The following is a 25,008-nucleotide window of genomic DNA, read 5'->3' on the forward strand; positions in this document are numbered from 1 at the left end:
CTCCCCCCCTCCCCACTTTCTCCTGGCACATCATTACTATGTGCCAGGAGAGCTCTGGCAGCCCTCTAATGGAGGCTGGGTAAGTTCTTTTGTTTTTTGAAGGGCTTTTGGGGAGGTGGTTAGAGTGTCCAGTTGTTCTCCCGGAAAGCTCCAGGAGAACATCTGGACACCCACTCCAGAAAGCACGCACTTTCTGGGGAGTGTATGAATAGGGGCCCAGGAACATTCACTTTTTTAAACGTGAATGTTCCTGGGATAAAGGGCTGTATGGAAGCACCCTGGGATATGGGAACTACAGGAAAGGAGATTCCACCTGAACATTAGGAAGAACTTCCTAACTGTGAGAGCTTTTCAGCAGTGGAAATCTGCCCTGGAGTGTGATGGAGGCTCCTTCTTTGGAGACTTTTAAACAGAGGCTGGATGGCCATCTGTTGGGGGTGCTTTGATTGCGATTTTCCTGCTTCTTAACAGAATGGGGTTGGTCTGGATGTCCCACAAGGTCTCTTCCAACTCTATGCTTCTGTGATTTTAAGATGTTTTCTACAATCAAACACTTGAGAAAGATTCACCACACTGAAAACCCTAATATCTTGCGGAGTTTGCATTCCCAGCATACATTGAGCTACAGGTTTAGATTCAAGAGATCCCCATGCATTTACACCGCAGCTTATCAAATTCCATTTCTCTGGATAGCGATCTCCTTAACCTGCCCTGTGTCACCCCACCCCTTCAGAGCTTTACAACCCTACCTTATGAGTGTTTATTTACAATGAAAGGTTCCATAAGGAATAATGCCAGAGAAATGTAGAAGATGGAAGGAGATGAGTTTCACACCTCAAAACCAGCAACTCTTGTATTTTTGTATTTTTTTTAGAAGGAGAAAATTAGCAATTGTTAAATAGTGGAGTTGGGATGTCTCCTTTGAATCCCAGCTTTATTCTGTGGGGGAAAACATAGTTAAAGCATTTGAGAACATTCCTTTAAACACTATGTGAAATTTAATGCACACAATAGGTTGGCATTTATACAGTTCCATATGTCAGCTATGCCTTTATAAGAGGGACTTTATAACCCTCCCACCTCTGAAATAAAACCCTATGGTTTACTGATGTATTGATTTAAGAAAGATATTTTACTTGTGTTTCAATTCATACACAAAAAAACTGGTAACTAACAGTGCTTAAAAATATTAACACTACTCCACTTGTTCACAAGCGTACAAAAAATGAATAATAATGGATTTACATTCAACAGTAAAGCTTAATGTCCACGCTAGGTAATAGTTCCATTGACATTCACATACACAAGCACAGCATAAATATTTCAGGATACTTATAAGAGCATATAGCATACATACAGTACTTGAGTTTTACATAATAAGTGATAGTCGTAGGGTTATAAATTTATAAACTCATAGGTAAGTCAAACTAAAACCCAAGGAGGTCATGTGGGAGATAATAACACCAAGACACTGCACAGAGCTAGCAGGTTAGTCGATCTGCTTGTGTGAGAAAGGGTTCGCGTTCAGCTTCCTCGGATGAAAATTGGTTTACAAATGTTGTGTACTCAAAGTGCAGAATAAGTAATGCAAAAAGAGAAAGAGAAAATCTTGTATTTCTTAATGCATGCAAGAGGCAGACCCCCCTCCCCCAAACCAGTGACCTGACAGAATAAAGCTGTGATTGGCAGATATAATACAGATGTTTCAGGCATTTTTTCTAAAGCACTTCAATAGCAGCAGTTATATTTTCTAATGGCTGTAAATTGACTTCAGTTTGGGTTAAAGGAGATCGTATTTCTTTTCTTTTCTTTTTTTTGATTTACAGCTATATTCCCTTTATAAATAAAGATATCAAATCACAAGTAGCATAGATCAGGCGTCTTTGTTTTCTTTCTTTCTTTCTTCTTCTTTTTTTGTCCTTACTTTTGCATATGTTTTATGGAAAATACTCTGACCTTTTCAGAGACATTATGTGCAAAAGAATGTTAAATAGAGTGGAAACAAGGACATAAAGGAAACATCACAGTCTGTTACATTCCTGAGATGTCAGCCCTTCTTTCCCTTGTTAAACTCTGAGGGCATGTCTGCACAGTGGTTTCACAAGGCACTGGATGTGCCTTGGATGGAGATCCAACTCCCTGCAGTGCATGCATGCCAAGGTCTGGGTTGCATGACCAGTTCTGTCTACACAGCTGAATACAAGACGTGAGCAAGGGAATAATCCCCACTCCTGCAAAGTTCCTTTTTGATAGATATATATGTGTGTGAGAGAGATAATTTCTCACCCTCCAGCACTGAGTCAAGAGCGTGGGAGGCTGCCATGCAGACGTTCCCTGAGGGACATCCTTGCTAGGAGAACAAAGGCCTTACTGTGGCAATATGGCCAATGGCTTGAAGAAGATATACTTCATAGTATCTCATAAAAGTCATCTGAGTGAGTCTTTCTATTAGTATTATTATTTTGCTGGAGTGTGTATATAAAATATATAAAAGCTCCAGCGTACTACACACTAGATTTTACGGATTATGAAAAAAATCGAATTGCAATTTTTAAGATAGTTGCCCAGGCCATACAGCATTGCACATTAATTTCCAGGAAACTTTGTTTGTGTTTTACAAAAACTCTTCTTGCATCGTATTAATCTGATCTCGCATCATCTAGCCATTAAATCAGCACACAAGAGTTTCCGATCAGGTACAGGGTGCACAATACCAAAAAAGTTAAGCTGCCCACCCCCACCCCATAAGTGTCATCAGAACAGGATCACAGGAACCACAATGCAAAGAGTCCAACCTCGCACTGGCTGTATTGTGAAGAGTCTCCTTTTCAGCGTAGGAGAAAAGAAACTTGTGTCTGCTTTTTAGATTCTGAAAACAAGCCAGAGTGGAGAAAAAGAGTTAACACCAGGCTTAATAAAGCTTTCAAGACAAAACCTGTTAAGCAATCTAGACAGACATTGTGAATTCCCTGCAGATTTTTGAAGTCTTGCACATACAGGGAACTGGTTAACAGTAGGAAGAAGTTGGGAGTTGCTACATAGGAGAAATCTTCCAAGATTACAAAAATTGGCTAAGTAGATTGTTCAGTATAAACCCCTCACTGGTCACTGTTGTCAGTGGTGCTGTTGCCCTTTTCTTTTTTCTCCTGAGCCTTGTTTCCCTTCTTCTTCTTCTTCTTTTTCTTGGTCTCCTCCTTCTTGCCAAAGGTTATGAAGTCACTTTTGTCAGTTTGGCTGTTTGGTGGGTCCTGGCGGATGGAGATGATTGCCGGAGATCCTGGGATAATGAATTTGTCTGGCAACTCACCGGGACCAGGCTGCTTGGAGTTGCCAGGTCCATATTTAAAGGTCCAGCTGTTGCTGTTCACTCCAGCTCCAACTGGAGGGGACACCTCACCGGCTTCGGGTTCTGAAAAAAGTCAGAGAAAACGTTAAAATCCTTTGACAGAAGCCATATACGCACAATGTACCATGGACTTGGGTTCTTCTCAAATAAAGGTCAAAAAAATGAGCCACCATTATTTGCAGAAAGCATTTGTCCCCTCTAACTGAAAAAGAAACATATTTGATATCCTGTCAACACTGTGAAAAATGAAAAGTATAAAACAGAATACTAAGTAATAAGAATAGAAGCCTAATTCCACGTAATTTGAGAGTTACAATTATTTTAGTAAATACAAAAGCTGGAAAAACACCGTTACCTTTGCACTTTATTTCCACAACTAGAATCTCACAGCGAAGTAACTAATTTCTCAATGAAGAGAATTTTAACTTCATGGATCTTCAAAATAAGATCTAGCCCATGGAAAGTTATATCTAAGTAACTCCAATTTTATATTTATTTAAAACGTTTATATTCCGCCCTTCTCACTCTGAAGGGGACTCAGAATGGAGCACAACATGTAAATGGCAAACATTCAATGCTAGGACATAAATAAAATATACACATACATAAACATTAAAATCAGTTATCTTGATTTTGATGTTAAAATCCACTGTTTAAAGCCGCCTCAATCATCCGCATCAAATCCGGTCATGCTCTATCTTCTTCGCAAAAATAAACACTGCTGTCTTTGAAAGCAGCACTTCCAAAATGTGCAAGTTTGAAAACAAAAATGCAGCCACATGCCCCATTTCAAGAAAGCTCCTTCATCAGGTGCAGGATAAGACAACAGGCTGTTGCTAGGACAATTAGTTGGTCTAGTGAACATAGCTGATGCAACATTTTCAGCAAAGCATGGAATTGTAAAGGGCCATCTATTCTAGGCCATGGCTAATGGCAGAATCCAAAGCTAAAGCATCTCTTACAGGTGAAAGTAGGAACATTTTCTCCCATGAACATCATGCTAATGAAATTGCAGCAGTATGCTCATTCCTACACTTTCCTGCACCTCAGAGAAAGCACCAGGAATTCTAAGACACACAGAAAGTACAAGACTTGAAAAAAAATCTGTATATAATGAATGTGTGGAGACATATTATTTAAATTGCAGCAATAGTGGAGAGAGCCACTGACATCCCAACCAGGACACATAGGAAAGAGGTTAGTGCCATACTGTTATACCAACCAAAACATGCCCCCTCCATGAACTGTCCTTTGCCCTTTTTAGAAAGCTGAAATTGGCACTACGAATAATTGCCTCCTAGTGCAAACAGCAGTTTCTAGAGGCAATGTTAAACTACACCAGTGTTTCCCAAACCCTGGTCATCCAGATGTTTCAGACTTCAGCTGCTGGAATCCCTGATCCTTGGTGAAGGTAGCTGAGGGTTCTAGGAGCTGAAGCCGAAAATACCTGAAGAAATAGAGCTTGAGAATCACTGAGCTACAACCGCATCAGCCGGGGCTGATTTCAGTGGCATACACTGATTCCTCTGTAGTTTAGCTCCCATCACACATGTACAGCTACCTCCAGTGGGGCTCTGTGGCTAAACTAAAGTGGTACCAGTGTATGCCGCCATGGCAGCATCACAGGAGGCTTCCCATGTTGCATAGAGATCAGCTGGGGGGGAGGGGGGCAGACAGCAGATGCTTCCTTCTGTGAGATGGGGTCTAGAATAAGTCGGGTGATGCAGGGCATAGGGTGAGGGGTTCTCCACACTTGCTGGGCACTGCTGGATTCACCACGATCTGTGGCGAATCCAGCCATGAGGTCCTTAGACTGTAACTGGGGGGAAGGAATTAAGGCCCCTTCCACATAGCCAGAATATCAAGGCAGATGTCTGCTTTGAACAGGATTATCTGAGTCCACACTGTCATATATTTCAGTTCAGAGCAGATAATGTGGGATTTTATTCAGATAAAATTATTACACAATACACATAACATTATTACACATATTTAAATAACAAAGAAGCATTGGATTTAACATACTGCTCGTGTAATCTACCAAGCATTTCTACTCAAAAGTTTTCTGTCTACAATACAAAGTTACAAGAACCTAAGTGCCACTGAGAAAACATGCACTTTGTAAGTCCATTTTTTGCGTGGGTGGCCAGGATATGAGTTTTTTTGGATCATGGTGTTTAATCAGAGATCAGTGTAATGATCAAAATTATTTTCTTCTTTGGCTGATAAAAAGATCCAACATCATTATGAAAACCAGTTATACATGTCTAAAACTGTTTGATAGTTATTATTTTCTTGTAACTTTGTTTTACTTCATACAAATTAGATTTATTTTGCGCATCTTAATTATGATGGTCTCATTTGGGGGGGATGTTTTCCATTTGTTTTGCTTTTGCGTAGTTTGTTAAATGAAAATCTTACTTTATTTTGTTAATGCTTCTTTGTGTGCGCGTGTGTGTGTGTGACACAGGTGCTCCAGAAGTCACTTAAACACACAGGGTTCGGTCATAAATTTTCAGCCCTCACTTTAACATAATTAAATATTTTTGACTGCAGATTGTGTAACTCGCTCACTTCCTGGGAATAATAAATCACATGGCTGAATGTTATGTTTCTTGGCATAATACAAATCATGATCAATCAATCCTCTCCTGCTGTGCAAAATGGAAACACTTATGTTCTGAATATTAAGTGTGCCCTGTCTGTCAGTTAATATTGCATTGGATCATAGCTTTTTTAATTGGCAACAGCAACCTTGACCTAGATCCACAGATTCTTTGCTTTTGCATCTGAACAGGATCAAAATGAAGTGAGAAGCCAAGAGAATAGGAAAACAATGGGAAGGCAGTTCATGAGCTGAAACTGTTTGTTCTTGTTAAAGCACTATTTGTGATCTCCATTTTCATTTAATTCCTTTGAGCCCCCAGTGGCACAAGGGTCAAACTAAAGGTGAGCTCCTGTCTGTCACCTCCAGCTTCTCATGCAGGAACATGAGAGAAGCCTCCCACAGGATGATAAAACACCCGGGCGTCCCCTGGGCAATGTCCTGCCAGATGGCCTCTCTCACCAGAAACAACTTGCAGTTTCCCAAGTCGCTCCTGGCAACAACAAAAAAATCCTTGGCATATTGTTTCTTTGCACAAGTTATCTGTCAGCACTGCTAGAGTTCAGTTCTGAAGTAACAAGTAGTAAGTGATGTAAGCGATGTAAGGATCAATGCAGCAGGGAATGAGCCAAACCACCTGGCCAACACAGTGTAGTTACAGCCAGGGTGGGGCAGCTGCAGGGGGAATAAAGGAAACAAAGTACAACTCCTTTGTGTTGGTTGTTGGAGCTGGTTGCTGGAGCTGGATTGTTGGAGAGGTGCATTTGGAGGAGTTTGCTGGAAGGAGTTTAGAGTTCCAGCATGTAAGCAGAGGCAGCCCTAGGTAATTTTCAACGGTAAGCAAATAGCATTTGCCCCCCCCCCCCAACCATTGGTGGAGTTCAGAATGCTCTTTGATTGTAGGTGAACTATACATCCCAGTAACTACACTTGCCGCACTTGCTCCGCTTTGGGTCTGGAGGCGTGCCTGAAGACCCCAGCGTGTGCACCAAAAGTCACCTCTTGTCCTGACTTTCTCCTCAGCCATTGGGACCAAGAGAGAGAGAGAGAGAGAGAGAGAGAGAGGAGAGAGGTGGAGATGCCCACCTTTCCTGAAGGTAGGCGCAAAAACAAAGGAGGGAGCGGAGGTGGAAGATACCTCCAGCCGGAGGGGCTCTCTCTCTCTCTCTCTCTCTCTCTCTCTCTCTCTTGGTCCCAATGGCTGAAGAGAAAGTCAGGAGAAGAGGCGACTTTTGGTGTGCACGCTGGGGTCTTCAGACACGCCTCCGGACCTGAAGCAGGCCAGGCACGGCGGCTCCGCCCCTTGGCCCACCCGCGGATTGGGGAGAGGAGAGGAGGCAGGTGGAGCACCGGGGGATCGGGAAAGGGAGCCGGTCATGGGGAAGGGATCGAACGTGGAGAACGATTGAGTGCCAGCTCTGCTCGTGCACCCAGTGGCCGGGTGAAGCAGGAACGAGAGGGGTTAGGCGAGGCTCAAGGGCCTGGCCCCTCTGGGAAGAGGATCACCCGGCAGCGAGGCAAGAAAGCCGAGGCTCCCCCCAGACTGCTAGAGCTGTTGTGAGCTGAGGGGGCACTCCTCAAGTGGCAGTCGAGGGGCAGTTACAGAGGCGCCTCTGCGCCCCTGGCAAAAAAATTGTTCTGCGACCGCTTACTTTGCGTAATGGACGAGCCGCCCCTGCATGTATGTATATATGTTCTTTTATAAACTCTGCAAAAGACAATGACTGAGTTTGTTCCTTGGTCAAAGGCAAGGCTTTCGTGTCTGTGAGTGTCTACATTCATCTTCATTGTGACAAACAAGACCAACAGTTAACTGTAAACTTGTCCTCCTCTAAGGCTGCATTCGCACTGTAGAATGAATGCTCTTTGTCACCACTTTAACAGCCATGGCTCAGTAGTATGGAATCCTGGGAGCTTTATCTTGATGAGACAACAGCAGTCTTGAGAAGACAAGCATAAAGAGCTTGTAAAACTACAACTCCCATGATTCCATAACATTGGAGCATGGCAGTTAAAGTGATGTCAAATTTCATAAATTCTACACTAAAAAAAGGGAGTGGGCGCAGCAGCTAACGAAGCATCCATGTGAATTATTGTTCCCCAGCCTTTATGAATCCATATTGTGATATGTTTGCCACCTAGAATATTTCACTGCAAACACTGCAAAGCATGATATTGTAATTATTTAAGTGTCTAATTTGAAAATGGCACTAAAGAGATTTACTTTTAAAAATTGATCCCAGTTGACAGGCCTAGAAATCAGAAGAAACCTAGCTAACTTGTGTAGCAACCCATCCAAAGACTGTAGCAACCCATCCAACCCATCCAAAGACTGTCTCAAGGTCAGAAGCCACCCTGAGAGTAAGACACACCATAAGCAGTAGCAGCTTGTATGTTGATAGGGCAGCTGTAAATGATGGTGGTGATTGGGGGCAATGGTGCATCTCCTCCTGCTCAGGGGGCAAGTGTACATGAGCTGCCTCTGGAAGCTGCAAATGGTTTCTCGTTGACTTAGCTGGATTTGTTTCCACCAAGAACAACTGCACCATGTTAGGGGTGGTGTGTGTGTGCGCGCACATGCTATAAAACATCTGTGCACACTCTTTTATCTATATATTGGGACAAAAGCTATCAGCGTCTCTTAATAACCATTTTATCATGCTACCAAAGTTACCTATTGTGGGATGCTTTCAGCACAGTTCTGGGACGGAGCCCACCAGATCCCATCAAAAGCAGCTCCATACCTGAACTGTGTTGAAAGCGTTCTATGACGTAGCAATGAGAATACGGGAGGCTTCCTGTGTTCTCATTGCCAGCAATGGAGCTAGAGCAGGGGGAAGCTGGGCTGAGACGCTTTCCCCTGTGTGATGGGGAAGGCACCTCTGCAGCCACTGTGAGGCATGGGGTGACAGATTCCCCCACTGCCCCACAGATTCGCCACAATGCCTGCTGAATCCCCCTGCTGTTGCCTGCGTTAGGGCACCTAATGTGACGAGGTACTTAAACTAGAAAAAGTAGTTTTAGTTTTCTATAGAGTCTCCAACTGTATGTTCAATGCGAATTGAGAATTTTATTTATTGTATTATTTTTAATCAGTTAAATTGAACTGTGTGTGTCATTTTCGTATTGTTTTGGTACAGCCGCACCAGGAGTTCCAGCTTATCTTGCTATCTGTTTGATGCTGCATGTACTTTGAAGTTATATATCTTTGCAGTTAGATGGCTCTCCTTATTTTGCAGTTACTGGGACAATTGCTTGTCAATTATCCTTAGGTTCCCTAGCACCACCCCCTTTTTGGGCTTTGATAGGAAGTGAGCCATTTTGAGTTTAGTCTCAGCCAGGTTAGCCAATGTATAGGATGTGTTTATTTCCCCTGTACAAAGGCTTTAACCTTTAAGAATTTCCAGGGTTACAACAGAACCTCCAGGGAAAGAATTCCAGGGTCACAGAGTCTCCTAAGAACTCCAGGGAAGCTTTCCTACAGCTTTGGGAGTTTCCAGGAATACAGCCTTAAAGTTTAAAGAACTCCAGCTGGAGAACATCCATTGCCTTGCTGGTAGGTCCGCTCAGCGCTCGAGAAGCAGTTCGGCCTGGCAGCGGAACCCACACCAGTGAGGGTTGGATTTTAGTCAGCCTTGGGAGAAGTTAACAAAGGGGAACTTTCCTTTAGAGAAAGTTATTGAAGATAGTGCCTGCCCCCTGTGGGCAAGATTGAGAGAACTAATTCTTTATCAAGAAAGCTTTGAAGTACCTGTTTAATTCATTAATAAAGGACTTTGTTGTACTTCTTAAGCCATCTGAAGATTCTTTGTAGAGGAAACCTCTGAGAACTTTTCCTTAGGCCCCTGGCTTCCCGCTGGGCAAAGGTTACACATCCTATATTTAAAGTCAACCAAATACAGGTCCAGCGGCAACAGAACACATATGGATGTACACCAGTCAATTTCAAATGCCTTACAATTCACAACTGATTGTGTTTGGGTCATTTTTTTAAAAAAGCCAATGTGTTTTTTTTAAATGCTCAAAATCTCAAGATATAAAACTTGCACAATCTCAATATTAGATTTAATCTTGAGAACAATTAATACAATCCCAGACCAGGATCTGGCCTTCTTCCTTTACCTATTCATTTCCATGGAATGAGAGAAGAACAGGCCAGTTATGAGATTCTGCTTCCATATATTTCCCTGGCAAAAAATCATAGTGTTTTCTGCCCAACAAAATATTTGTCCTCATAAAAGATTCTCTATTTTCCAATGTGTAACCACATCCAGCTGAAGAATATGGTTTTTTTTTTCCTGCTTGCAATCCATTTTAAATGAAGCAGAGTAGAACAAAGCTGACAATACAGAGTGACAAGTAAAAATAGCCCAGAACTGAGATGTCTCAATAGGCAGACAAGATGGCTGCTTATTGAACGCAAAGCAAAATGCCACTCAGTCAGCAATTCAGGACTTTGGCAGCAATGCCAGAAGAGTGTTTTTTCTTCCTCCACCTCTTTTTTACTGACAGAATCTCTTTGGGAGGGGTGCAGTGGTGTCATGTGCAAGCTCTTGTAGTCTCCGCATAGCCCGTAAGTCGCAATCTGTCGCTTCCTAGGAACAGGAGGGGCTCACTCTACATAATGAAAATTATATTACAAGCGCCAAGTTTGCTTTCCTTTAATAAATCTCTGTCACGAGAAGAGAAGCCTTCTAAAACGCAAGAGCATCCCAAGGACTAGAACAGTACAGACTTCACCATGTAGCAATCTTTCCCGGCAGAAACATTTTCATCTATGTATGGCACGTTTAACCCAGACAGCCGCCATTTAATTTGGCCCCACCTTTCCCCATTCATCATTTCCCCCATCCTTTTCTAAGGATTGTGACACCTGGTGCTTTTAAGAAGCCATTCAACTAAGCTTTTACCGAAACTACATTTAACGGAACGTATTTTTGATGCCTTAATTGTTTAAGCCCAAATCCAATATTAGGATTATGGCTAAGGGTCAGTGTGAAATTATTACATTATGACAAACATGCATTTTAAAAAAAATATAAAAGGAAGGCTGGAAGGAAATTGCAGACTGAATCCAATTTCTCGTCTCTCTTGTCTTTGTTTACGCTGTGCTGACTGCTGCTTTCCCCTCTGGCTGCCATGATGAATATTCACAGCTACAGAGGAGTCCTACATTCTGCAGACTAATTCTGGAAGAGCTAACAGAGTGCAAAACATGACATGCTTGCTGAGAAACATGTGTGCGCGTGCACATGAGCATGCATACATGTGTGGTGCCCTATGTTCTCTTTAAGCACTCTGAATGCATTGATCTTCTCCAGACCTTTTCGGTATTAAAATATAAATGGAGTCTTTTACTGTTGTTCATCAAGAACAATAACAAATATTGGAACTGACAGCACAGGATGAGATGGAAGCGGAAAAATCCATCTTACATCCTGCTAGCCCTAACATTGAAGGACAAGGCAATTTGTTATTTTAAACAGGAATAAATAGACTAAGGTCTCATCTACACTGATAATGTTAGGTCGGTATAAATTTGGGTCAACCCAGGAGCAGCTACAAAACGCACACAGACTTTTCAGTTAACCCGGGAAAATGTGGCTCCATCCTGAGTTTAAATAACTCAGGGGTAAGTCTGAATCCTGCACCAGACCTTAATTTCTAAAAAAGAAATGGAGGTAAACAAGGCTGAGAAAAGTGTAACTCACCAAATCCCTACTTGACTGAAACCAATAGTCCATAATTAAATATTCACCAATCATATGATGGCTATATATATATATATATATATATATATATATATATATATATCAGAATATCATGGCAGAAAATCCCACAATATCTGAGTCCACACTGTCATATATTCCAGTTCACAGCAGATGCAGGATTTTATTCAGCTGTGTGGAAGGGGGTCCAATTGTACTTCTCATTGATCAGAGCTTACTTAAATGGTGGGTGGCACACACCAGCAATAGTGTCACCAGCAATAGTACCACCATATGTCCTGTTGGGAAAACAGTCATAAAACCAGTCCTATAATACAGAGCTTCTTAGGACCTCATCACATTCAGTCGCCCAGTGCAAGGGGACAGGCAGTGTAGCAAATCTGGTGGACAGCAGGGGAATCCGTCTCCCCGCACCTTGCATCAGCCACAGCGCCGCCTTTCACATCACATGGGGAAAGCATGCTTCCCCTTACGCTCACCCTGTTGTAGGCAACGAAAACATGGGAAGCCTCCTGTGTTCTCGTTGCACTCTCGTACAATGCTTTCACCACAGTTCGGGGATGGAGCCCTTCTTGAAGTAACATGCGATGAACTATGTGTCCTGAAGGAAATTTGTTTTGTATCTTAATCTTCCTACAGAGTTTGGCTTGCAATAGAAGAGGCCTCTATATCTACAGATTCAACCATCCATGGCTTGAATATCTATGTCTATATCTCTCAAACCTTGACTTTGCCATTTTATATAAGGGACGTCATTTTACTATGCCCTTGTATATCATGGGATTTAGGCATCCATAGGTATTGGTATCCACTGTGGATCCTTGAACTAAACCCTAGCAGATTCTGAAGACCATTATATTTTACTTAAAGCTTTTGATTTTTATGTACTTGGAAGATAGGCATGCCCTGATTGTTATTGTTGTGATATAACTGGTCTGTATATCTATTTTATTTGTATATCTATTTTATATCTATTTTATATCTATTTTGTATATCTATTTTAGATAGTTATATATTCCAGAGTCACATTAAAAATTCCTGGGCAGAAAGAGGTCACAAATTGATTAAATTTAAGTAGCCCTGCTATAATAAATATTTGTAGCAAGGATCAGTCAAAAAGGCTAAAGTGTACTAATGTAATTTAAACAACTTTCCCATTCATAGAAATGTGACAGAATCTATCTTCATCTTCTAGAACAGAGTTGTCAGATGAAAGTTTTAAAACTTACAACACATAGAAACTAAAACAGTTCAAGTAAGAGAAAAAACATTGTGTTGCACAAAAAGATGATGTCTAGACATAATGCAGGTTCACTTGTGTTTTCTTGTATATGGCTGTTGACTTTTGAAGCAACTTGTCAAATAGCAATCTGAAATGCAACCATTAGTAATAATGCACATCTTCTATGCTGCTAAATGAAAGCCTGTTAACACCACATGGGTTGTGAATCAGGAACATAGTTTGATGCCTGGAGACTGAAGAGCAAGAAATAAAAATGCATCCTCGCCAGCATAGCCCTGACTAGTGTTGGGAAGGCAACAGCAGGAGAACGCAACTGGCTGGAGGCCAATGGTAGCCCTCCAATGTGGTGATCTGCCAGTACCAGTAGCTACTATTCAGGCCATATTTATTCCAGCACCTGGATCACAGCTATACGGAAGTATCTTTAATGCCTTCTATTTACCTTTCAGGAAGGCACCTGGTTTGCTACTTGGGTAGCCTACCATGAGCTGCCAAAGAGATGCAAGTGAGGAGGGAGAAAGCATGGTGCTTTTTTTTCTTTTTCAGCAGAGGAAATCATTTTTCCCACATGAGTCAGTTCCAGGTACCTGGGGATTGCAGATATAGCAGATTGTGATTTCCATGGGCACAGCAAATGGAAAACTGCCTTTGTAATCATGGGAATAGCTGACAGCAGAATCTGTGATCAGCCACTTAGGCTGTTTGTATTATGTGTGCTTGAGAATAGTTGGAGGTGTTTTCTAGCATGGGAAACACGCATGAAATGAACTGAAATATCAGTAAGAGGATTTATTTGGAAAATCCAAAAATCATCCTGCTTCCTCTTTCCTACAGGGGATGAGATTATGTCCTTCCCTTCCTGTTCTGTCTGATTCTGTTGCACACAATACAGTTAGTGCACAATATTAAACACACCGTATTCCTTTCTTTACCTAAGGGAGATGGGGATGAGAGTAAACAATTGAATGGTTCCTTGGAGAACCAATCCATCTGTTGCTGCAACTTTCATAGTCTTTGTTCATTCATTACCCCCACTTCTTTCTTATAAAAAGAAAGATACATCCATCTGTGTATTGTAGAGCGAAGGCAGTAAAACATAATTGTGCATCCACTGTCTGCATACAGTTTTGTCTTATGGTAGAGCATGAAATTGTATTCATAAGACAGATAGAGAGCTCTCCAAGGTAATTTTATAAAACTACATGTCAGAAACAGATCTTTGTTTTATTTGATTTCTGAAAATCCTTTTAACTGTCTTTGCTTCTTTTTTTGAATCAGTTTAGTTCTTTGCCCTATCATGGTCTTTCTCGGCTTAATTGAACTGTTCACATTTTTCAAACTATTGTGCCTGCATAGAGACCTTTTAATTAATTTGCCAAAAATGTTAATCCATTAGTAGTTTTAAAATTCTACTGTTTATAAAAAAAACAACACCAAAGTAGCTTGAAATTTGGTATGAGCAATCTGCTTCCTAAGATCTACAAATGGGCCAAAAATCAAGGTAATGTGCTGAAAACCAATTGCCACAGAAAATACTGACAATGTTAACAACCTCTTTTCTTCTATTTTTTGGAAAATTACTTTTTGGAAAATTACCGTGTGACTTCCGGCATAGGACACACCCCCAACCAGGTGAAAGCATCCATGGACACTTTCTCCAGCAACATGGGAGGCCCATGTCATGCTGGCTCCAGTGGAGTCAGTCCAGGGCCTCCTTGCAATGGTGATGCTTTCCCAGGAGGAGCTGCACACAGGATGACAGATTTGCCCTGCTGCTCCCTCTTTCCTCCCCAGAAGCCCGGTGTATCAGGACATTTCACCAGGGCTTTATGAGGAGGTCGTTTATTCCTTCATTAAAATAATGTCCTTCCCAAAGAGAACTCTCACACTTTAACTGTCAGTCCCTAATCATTGGGTTGTTGTAGGTTTTTCGGGCTGTATGGCCATGTTCTAGAAGTATTCTCTCCTGACGTTTCACCTGCATCTATGGCAGGCATCCTTAGAGGTTGTGAGGTCACCTCACGACTTCTGAAGATGCCTGTCATAGATGCAGGCCATTCAGCCTGAAAAACCTACAACAACCCAGTGATTCCGGCCATGAAAGCCTTTGACAACACATAGTCCTTAATCATCTTTCTTACGACTTCATCATACTTACTAAAATAAGCATCTTAGCACAAACCACCTATCACTAATGGACATACAGGGCTTTCTTTCAATTTTTTTGTGTGATTTGTTGTCTAGCTGCCACAGTTTGAAGCTAGATTTGATTGTATTAAATAGTCAGTGTAGATCAGACCAAAAACTCCTTTAAACAAAACAAAGACCATTTGCTCACATTCTCTTAAATGCGCAAAGAAATATTTTCACCAAAATAATCTCACCGTTGGGTCAGAAAGACACTCTCACACATAGTCTAACACTTTTGTTTTGCTTAATTAAGAAAGTTGGTCTTGCAGAACTTTTGTCCATAATCCAACAGGCTTTTTAACATGCTTGGGCAAGATTATAGCTTTGGTCTCCTTCACTTCACCTGCAATTGCTTACCACCAAAGTGGAAATTTACCATATATACTCATGTACAAGTCAACCTCATGAATAAATTGAAGACAGTTTTGACGGGCAAAATTGTTAATTTTCATATGACTTATGAATGAGTCAAGGATCATTCCATGGAGAGAAGAAAACACCAATGCCCCTGGTCCCCACCCACCACCACTGTCTTTTCCCCACAAAAACCAGGAGAGGCATCTCAGGGGAGAGAGAAGAGGAGGTCTGTACTTCTTTTATGTTCTCTCAGGACAGACAGGCTCTTGCCTTTTCCACTAAACAGAAGGGGTGGGTTCTTTTTTCCAATGAGAATTACAATACTCATTGACCCGTGGATAACAAAAAACCCCTTTTTGGGTTGACTTTTTGACTAAAAATTCTGGACTGATACCTGAATATATAGGCTACTCACAAGACACAGGGCTTGAAGACTCTTGTGGATTATCTCCCTCTGCAGCAGATAGCTCACAGGAGGTGACTAAAGGCCACCATATCCAACCCAGAAGTCAAGGGTTTTTTTTTGGGGGGGGGAGGGGGATTGAGAAGTGTTCATGGGAGAGTAATGCAATGGTCCTATGGCTACTGCAATCCCTGATATAACCTTTTGGAATGTTTATTGAACATTTCCAATCCGATGATCTCCCCCCCCCCCCCGCCCCCTCCAGTTGTTTGCAGATTCCACTTAGAATTTGAGTTCTTCTGTCTTTGCAGCTTGAAATGGCTCTATTGGTATGCCATCTGTTCTTGGTGATTTATTTTTCCCAAGTGCTTAGAAAGTGGCTTCCATTTCCCTGCCTAAAACTGTGGATTCATCAACAAAAGATCTTTTTTTAACAAATCTGCCATCCTTTCATCTCTTAATAAGGAGATCTTCTGTGTACTGCTTCTGTCGTATTTTTTATCCTTTTTTCTTTGACCATACAGTTTACCCATTAGTCATATAACATCATATTTCTTGGCTCTTGTAGGAAAAGCTGCTTCTTCTACCTTTTTTGTTGTCATATTCTATTTTTTTTTAGCATTAATTATTGCAATTGTTCCCTCTACCCCTATGCACAACTCCCTGCACAGTGGCATTCAGGTTTCTGAACTTATTTCTGTTGCATTTTACCTTTTGGTCCAGTCAGTTAGACTTAACAGTCCAAAGCTATTCTTTACATAGCATCTTACTTCCTTTTTAAAGTTAATACTTACTAATATTGACTCACACAAACAAATTTACAATAACATAAAGAAAATTCAAGAAGAAAAAGAAAAATTACAAATATAACATATACACACAGGCAGTCAGACTTACATCCAACTTCTATTTACAAATGGAGATGAGACAACAGGAAATGATGGAAATCTACCCCTAGGAAGGGATATTCATTCCTGTAAGAGTTATCATGGGGAAAAGCTGTCTCCACTGTAGCTTTAGCACCAATTCTTCTCTCCACAACAGCTCAAAATTTTCAAAATCCAACTGTCACAGGGCCAAAATGAAGGTGAAATCTTCTGAACGGGGGCACTTATGTGCTTCTCTAGCTTTATTCTCATATTTATATTAGAGGTTCATATTCTATGACACAATCTGCTCCTGGTCTTGGCTTTGCAGAGACAATGGAGCTTCTCCATCTTATGCTTCCAGTTATATTGGGCCCTTGGTACCTTCTGGGATTTGGTTCCAGGAAACATCATGGATAATAAAATATGTGGATTTTCAAGTCCCATTATATACAACATATAGTAAAATGATACCCCTTATATAAAATGGGAAAAGCAAATGTTGCATACAGGGATATTTTTTTAAAATCATTTCAAGATCTGTAGAGTTGAATCTCTACATACAAAAAAAATGTGGATGCAGAGGGCCAATTGTACTTTTTATCATTTCTGCCTTGGCCATCTGGTGATGTCCGCATATATAGTCATTTTTTTAGTTGTCATTAAATTTATTCCAACAGAGCCCTTCCACACAGCCCTCTATCCCAGAATATCAAGGCAGAAAATCCCACACTATCTGCTTTGAACTGGGTTATCCGAGTCCACACTGCCATATATTCCAATTCATAGCAGAAAATGTGGGATTTTATTCAGTTGTGTGGAAGGGACCTCATTTTGCAGGCAAGCCTAGTTTTCCAAATCCTTGCTTGTTTTTCCTATTTAGCTTGCTATTTGTAGGGTGATACCAGTTCAGTCCAGAACTTTCTCTATTGGCATTCTTTTTCATCTGAGTGATTTTTCCACCTCATTGGGCACTAAAACAATGTCCTAATTAATGTTTCTTGATTAAAGTAATGGCTTTTAGATAGCTTGCAGTGGATCCAGTTAAACATTCTGAGAACCTATTACATTAGTCCATAGTACTCCTCCGGCAGGCTTCTTTCAAATGTTTGATAATTATTATACAATCTGGCTCCACATGACACTTTGGGCCCTTCCACACAACCAGATAACCCAGAATATCAAGGCAGATAATCCACAATATCTGTTTTGTACTGGACCATCTGAGTCCACACTGCCATAAAATCCAGTTTAATGTGGATTTTATACAACTGTGTGGAAGGAGCCTTTGTCAGTCATGATTTAAGCTTCTGTAATACCTGGAATATCCACTAATGGTGCTAATATTCCATAGTGGTGGGATTGTGTGCTCCTGTGAGGCATGGAACTATGCTGATGAAAGCAATACTGCTGGTAGGGTCTCCCATGTCTGGCAGATTTTTGCTGAGGAGCCAATGCTGGGGAGCAACAGTAGTAGACGCTGCTGGGGAGCAACAGTAGTAGACGCTGCTGGAGGATCTCCCAGAGACAATATCAGTAGCACCATGGCTATGCTAACACTTGCTAGTACTGCAGAGAGAGATTTATTGTCAGAAAACCCCAATCCAAACTGAAACAAGAGTGTCCGATGATGAGACTCCCAGGTTGGATGGCACTCAATGTGCTACTGGGAAAGAGTTGAGTTCAACTACAAGTAATGCTGTGGCTAATGCACACCTGGACTCAAGCCAGAAGGATGTTCAACTTTTAATGAGCTCAGAGGCGAAAGGAAAGTTCAAAGCTGCACAACACATATTATAGGAACTTAGATTGTGAGGGGCATGAGTCTGGGGAAACTAGACATAGTAAAACAAGAAATGGATGTATAAACATTGCAATGTATGGGGTGAGCAATCTAGAATGGACACAAATAAGATGTTCTCAGGATTGTCATCATAGTGTGAAAAGAACAGACCAATCAAGACTACCAGTGGTAGCTCACGTGACTAATGACCTCATCACATTGATGAAAATAAGCGTCCTAGGATACTTAGAGTCTTCTTCAGGGACGGAGCCCAATGGCAGCCATCACATGATGTTGTGTGACTGATGGCTGTGACCCCATCCCCAACTGAGGTGGATTGGAGGCAGCACACTTCTGCCCTGTTTGGGAGACACTTCCCGTGTGTGATGGGAACGCCTCTCACTAATTCTTTTTATGAATATACTACAGGTAGAAGGCAACAAGTCGTACTGCAACGAAAAACAGGTGAACATAGACATAATGGGTAATTGCTGGAGCGCACACACCACATTTATCTCCCCTCCTTTCCTCCAATAGATCCTCAAGGACTGTTGGAGGTACTGGGGAGGCTGACTGGTTCCCAATGCTTTCAAAATACAAATGCCTGAATATCAAACTAAGCCTAAAATCAGATTTCGCAGCCACTGACTTTATGCTCAAAACTGTGTGAGGGGAGGGGGAATCATAATGTGCATATGAGAGAGACAGTATACAAGATAAAGTACAAGAAAATTATTTCAGTGGGATTTAAAGTGAAGGGGGGATATAGCTATGTTATTAGCAAGACCACCACAAATAGCAAGAGAGGTCCTGTTGTATTTCTCTCTCTCCCCCCCCCCCCCCCCAAGTCCTCCATGGAATAATATCCTCATTTGACGATTCCACATGTGCACCTTTCACCTGCAGTGACTGAAATCTAAGCCAGAGGCGAAGATGTAGTATGGTTCTAAGAAAGGACGGTTGGTATGAGAGGCAAACTATGAGATGTGAAAGACTGAAAGCCTTCCCGCTCCTGTAAACTCCACAAATCTGCAGCTTCTGTCTCTCACTAAGCTTCCTGACTACAATTTGACAATCTAATTCCCAAATTGAAATATTTCCCCGCCCCTAATTCTATGACTAAAAATAGGGGTGGAATTTTGTCTCAGTTCTAGAAACTCATACAAATATATTCTATCGGTGTTGCCATTAAGGAATCCCACTTACCTACAGTTCATGCAGGCAATGACTGGTTACTATTTAAAATAGTAATACATTTTCACTCTCTCCAATTACTCTAAGAGCTTGCTTCTTTTTTACAATCTGCTATCCTAAAATGATAATCCTTTTTCCTTTCTCAATCTCTGATTTATTACATGATCAAAGGGTCAGTCCAAGGCTGCAGTGAGTTCAGACCACATTAAAACACTGGGATGCTTAAAGACCTTAGCTTTAACTCTCATTTTGTCACATCCCAAATGATGGCTTGTATGAACAGCTGCCTTGTTATTATCACTTGAATGATGAAACACTCAATAAGCAAGGTTATTGTAGGTGGTAAATCTTACTACTGTGTGGCAGGCAGAGTTGTTAACTTATATACCATCTATAAAGTGCTTTACTATTCATGGCATTGGTTGGATAAATATATTTACACCTGTGCCCTCCAGTGTACCTGTGGTTTGAGATTGGTCTTCTATGCAAACCTGTTTATGTACATCTATGGACATGGCAGGTGTACTCTGTTATCTAGCTGATCCTCTGAAGGTGTTAGGTAGGTTTCAGAAACATCCAGAGGAAGCAAAGCAAAGCAAGGAGTTGGAAGTAGTTGCTTCTGTATATCTCACCGGGTTTTTAAAAGATCCAAAATAATGTTTTAGACTATTTGGTAACTCCAACCATATATATGTGTGTGTGTGTGTGTGTGTGTGTGTGTATGTATGTATATGTGTGTGTATATACACACACAAACACAACAGGTATGATTTGGTAACTCCAACCATATACATACATACATACATACATATATATATATATATATATATATATATATATGGTTGGAGTTACCAAATCACACCTGTTGTGTGTGTGTGTGTGTATACACACACACACACATACATACACACATACACACACACACACACAAACACAACAGGTGTGATAACCTTTCCCTATGCTATCCAAAGCCTATATCTATCCTGTGGTGTTTGTTTTGCTGTCTGTGTCCCTGTTCAGAAGATTTCCCCTCATTTTCTGTCCCTGTGATTGTTGGATTTTGAAAAATTTGGCTTGCTGTGGAAACAAGGATTGGTAATAAAGCTTCAGTGTCTCACCCCGTTTTAACTATGGATTGTTTGCAATTCAGGAATTGCCTGTATTCCAAAGGATTTGGTTCCTGCCCAAAATGCAAGATTATTTTTTAAGAGATACAGGCCCCTTCCACTCAAGTGAATAAAATCCCACATTATCTGCTTTGAACTGGAATACATGGTACTGTGGACTCAGATAGCCCAGTTCAAAGCAGATATTGTGGGATTTTCTGCCTTGATATTCTGGGTTATACGGTTGTGTGGATATGAATAGTGACAATGCAAGTATATGTGTTCAATCCTTCAGCTGTATTTATTTATTTATTTACTTCATTTATATCTCATCCTTCTCAATCTTGCAGGGGGCTCAGAGTGGCTTACAAGAGGCACAATTTGATGCCACTTTTAACATAAAACAAAACAAAAATATATCCATTAAAATCAATAATTAAAAACACATAATCTTAAAAACAGTTATATTAAAAAACCACACAGCCCAAAAGCATATTCCAGAAGCTGTTCCATAAATTGCACTATTCCATAGTTTTGCAGATCACATGATTGCATTGCAGATTACTATCAGAAGGCTTGGTCCCACAACATGTCTTAACTTTCTTTCTAAAGGACAGGAGGGGCAAGCCGATCAAATTTCAATGGGGAGGGAGTTCCACAGGCAAGGGGCCATCACTGAGAAGGCCCTGTCTCTAGTACAGCTTTGTTTTACATTCAGTTAGCTCAGCAAGGGGGGAAGGAGTGAAGTGTTATCCTTCCCAGTAGGCTCATGCAAAAGTAAACTGCAGTAGTCCTTCCTGGCTTGTCTATCATCACTCATTAACCACCTTTGCTAAACTGACCACATCCGGATGTTGCTTGGCCACATATGATTTCCATCTGTGAAATGATGGAGAGTATGAAATTTCTTAACTACATCACAGAGAGAATGGATACTCTTTCAGTAAGTATCTTTACTTCAAGAAGAAATACTATGATTTGCAGTGGCTAATGTTGCAATCTTATTACATCTCTGTACAGCCTGTGTCTAACCTACTTTAAAAGCTCTTTACTTCTTTTTTTAGCCTTCTGCTTATCCACCTTTTATAGAATTTAAAAACTATCAGCAGAAATATGCCATATCACCGCCTTGTCGGGGCGCTGGAGCTTGAGCACCTCAATGATGTCATGAGCGAAACCGTGAAGGGACACCCAAGACGGGACGGTTGTGGCAGAGAGGTCAGACCAAGCGTGATCCCTGGGGAAGGCAATGGCAAACCACTCCAGTATCCTTGCCAAGAAAACTAAATGGACCAGTACAACCAGAGATATGTCGGTATGCCATTGGAAGATGGGACTCCCAGGTCGGAAGATGGCCAAAATGCTACTGGGGAGGAGCAGAGGATAAGTTCAACTAGCCCCAGATGTGATGACGCAGCTAGCTCAAAGCCGAAAGGAAGGCTAGCGGCCGACGGTACTGGAGGTGAACGACGAATCCGATGCTCTAAAGATCAACACACCATAGGAACCTGGAATGTAAGATCTATGAGCCAGGGCAAATTGGATGTTGTTATTGGTGAGATGTCAAGACTAAAGATAGACATTCTGGGGGTCAGCGAACTGAAATGGACTGGAATGGGCCACTTCACATCAGATGACCACCAGATCTACTACTGCGGACAAGAGGAACATCGAAGAAATGGAGTAGCCTTCATAATTAATAAGAAATTTGCTAAAGCGGTGCTTGGATACAACCCAAAAAATGACAGAATGATCTCAATTCGAGTGCAAGGAAAGCCTTTCAACATCACAGTGATCCAAATATACGCCCCAACCACAGCTGCTGAAGAAGCAGAAGTAGATCAGTTCTATGAGGATCTGCAGGACCTACTGGATAATACACCAAAAAGAGACATTATTTTCATTACAGGAGACTGGAATGCCAAGGTGGGAAGTCAAATGACAACTGGGATCACAGGCAAGCATGGTCTGGGAGAACAAAATGAAGCGGGACGCAGGCTGATAGAATTCTGCCAGGAAAACTCGCTGTGTATAACAAACACTCTCTTCCAACAACCTAAAAGACGGCTTTATACATGGACTTCACCAGATGGTCAGCACCGAAATCAGATTGACTACATCCTTTGCAGCCAAAGGTGGTGGACATCCATCCAGTCGGTGAAAACAAGACCTGGGGCTGACTGTAGCTCAGATCACGAACTTCTTATTGCCCAATTTAGAATAAAACTAAAGAGATCAGGGAAAATACACAGACCAGTTAGATATGATCTCACTAACATTCCTAGCGAATATACAGTGGAAGTGAAGAACAGATTTGAAGGACTAGATTTAGTAAACAGAGTCCCAGAAGAACTATGGACAGAAGTCCGAGACATTGTTCAGGAGGCGGCAACAAAGTACGTTCCAAAGAAAAAGAAAACCAAGAAGGCAAAATGGTTGTCTGCTGAGACACTGGAAGTAGCCCAAGAAAGGAGGAAAGCAAAAGGAAACAGGGATAAGGGGAGATATGCCCAGTTAAATGCGCAATTCCAGAGGTTAGCCAGAAGAGATAAGGAACTATTTTTAAATAAGCAATGCATGGAAGTGGAAGAAGACAACAGAATAGGAAGGACAAGAGACCTCTTCCAGAAAATTAGAAACATTGGAGGTAAATTTCAGGCAAAAATTGGTATGATAAGAAACAAAGATGGCAGGGACCTAACAGAAGCTGAAGAGATCAAGAGAAGGTGGCGAGACTATACAGAAGATCTGTATAGGAAGGATAATAATATTGAGGATAGTTTTGACGGTGTGGTGAATGAATTAGAACCAGACATCCTGAGGAGTGAGGTGGAATGGGCCTTAAGAAGCATTGCTAACAACAAGGCAGCAGGAGACGACGGGATTCCAGCTGAACTGTTTAAAATCTTAAAAGATGATGCTGTCAAGGTGATGCATGCCATTTGCCAGCAAATATGGAAAACACAAGAATGGCCATCAGACTGGAAAAAATCAACTTATATCCCCATACCAAAAAAGGGAAATGCAAAAGACTGCTCCAACTTCCGTACAGTGGCCCTTATTTCTCATGCCAGTAAGGTAATGCTCAAGATCCTGCAAGGAAGACTCCAGCAATACATGGAGCGAGAGTTGCCAGATGTTCAGGCTGGGTTTAGAAAAGGTAGAGGAACGAGAGACCAAATTGCCAATATCCGCTGGATAATGGAGAAAAGCAGGGAGTTTCAGAAAAACATCTACTTCTGCTTCATTGACTATTCTAAAGCCTTTGACTGTGTGGATCATAATAAATTGTGGCAAGTTCTTGGTGGGATGGGCATCCCAAGCCACCTTGTCTCTCTCCTGAGGAATCTGTACAAGGACCAAGTAGCAACAGTCAGAACTGACCACGGAACAACAGACTGGTTCAAGATTGGGAAAGGCGTACGGCAAGGCTGCATCCTCTCACCCAACCTTTTTAACTTGTATGCAGAACACATCATGCGATGTGCGGGGCTGGATGAATGCAAAGCTGGGGTGAAAATTGCTGGAAGAAACATTAACAACCTCAGATATGCAGATGACACCACTCTGATGGCCGAAAGTGAGGAGGAGCTGAGGAACCTTCTAATCAAGGTGAAAGAAGAAAGCGCAAAAGCCGGGTTGCAGCTAAACGTCAAAAAAACCAAGATTATGGCAACAAGAATGATTGACAACTGGGAAATAGAGGGAGAAACCGTGGAGGCCGTGACAGACTTTGTATTTCTAGGTGCAAAGATTACTGCAGATGCAGACTGTGGCCAGGAAATCAGAAGACGCTTACTTCTTGGGAGGAGAGCAATGTCCAATCTCGATAAAATAGTAAAGAGTAGAGACATCAGACTGGCAACAAAGATCCGCCTAGTCAAAGCCATGGTATTCCCTGTAGTCACTTACGGATGTGAGAGCTGGACCTTAGGGAAGGCTGAGCGAAGGAAGATCGATGCTTTTGAACTGTGGTGCTGGAGGAAAGTTCTGAGAGTGCCTTGGACTGCGAGAAGATCCAACCAGTCCATCCTCCAGGAAATAAAGCCCGACTGCTCACTGGAGGGAAAGATACTAGAGACAAAGTTGAAGTACTTTGGCCACATCATGAGGAGACAGGAAAGCCTAGAGAAGACAATTATGCTGGGGAAAGTGGAAGGCAAAAGGAAGAGGGGCCGACCAAGGG

The 25,008-nt window shown here is 41.6% G+C and overlaps 1 protein-coding gene across 10 annotated transcripts in view; it reads right to left on the minus strand.

Annotated features, from left to right (window-relative positions):
• Window positions 1–979: 979 nt before the first annotated feature.
• The window catches only part of LOC132774262 (protocadherin alpha-C2-like), a 271,043-nt gene continuing 247,014 nt past the window's right edge, over window positions 980–25,008 (minus strand). For 9 of the 10 annotated variants that reach the window (XM_060774177.2, XM_067467734.1, XM_060774174.2 and 6 more), the window contains exon 4: window positions 980–3,409. In XM_060774177.2, coding sequence (XP_060630160.2) covers window positions 3,099–3,409 — 311 coding nt within the window. In that variant the 3' untranslated portion in view covers window positions 980–3,098. The remainder of the gene's footprint in view (window positions 3,410–25,008) is intronic. The other variant, XM_067467731.1, reaches the window with a different exon arrangement.

This window comes from Anolis sagrei, chromosome 4 (assembly GCF_037176765.1).
Source record: "Anolis sagrei isolate rAnoSag1 chromosome 4, rAnoSag1.mat, whole genome shotgun sequence".
Classification (NCBI taxonomy): domain Eukaryota; kingdom Metazoa; phylum Chordata; class Lepidosauria; order Squamata; family Dactyloidae; genus Anolis; species Anolis sagrei.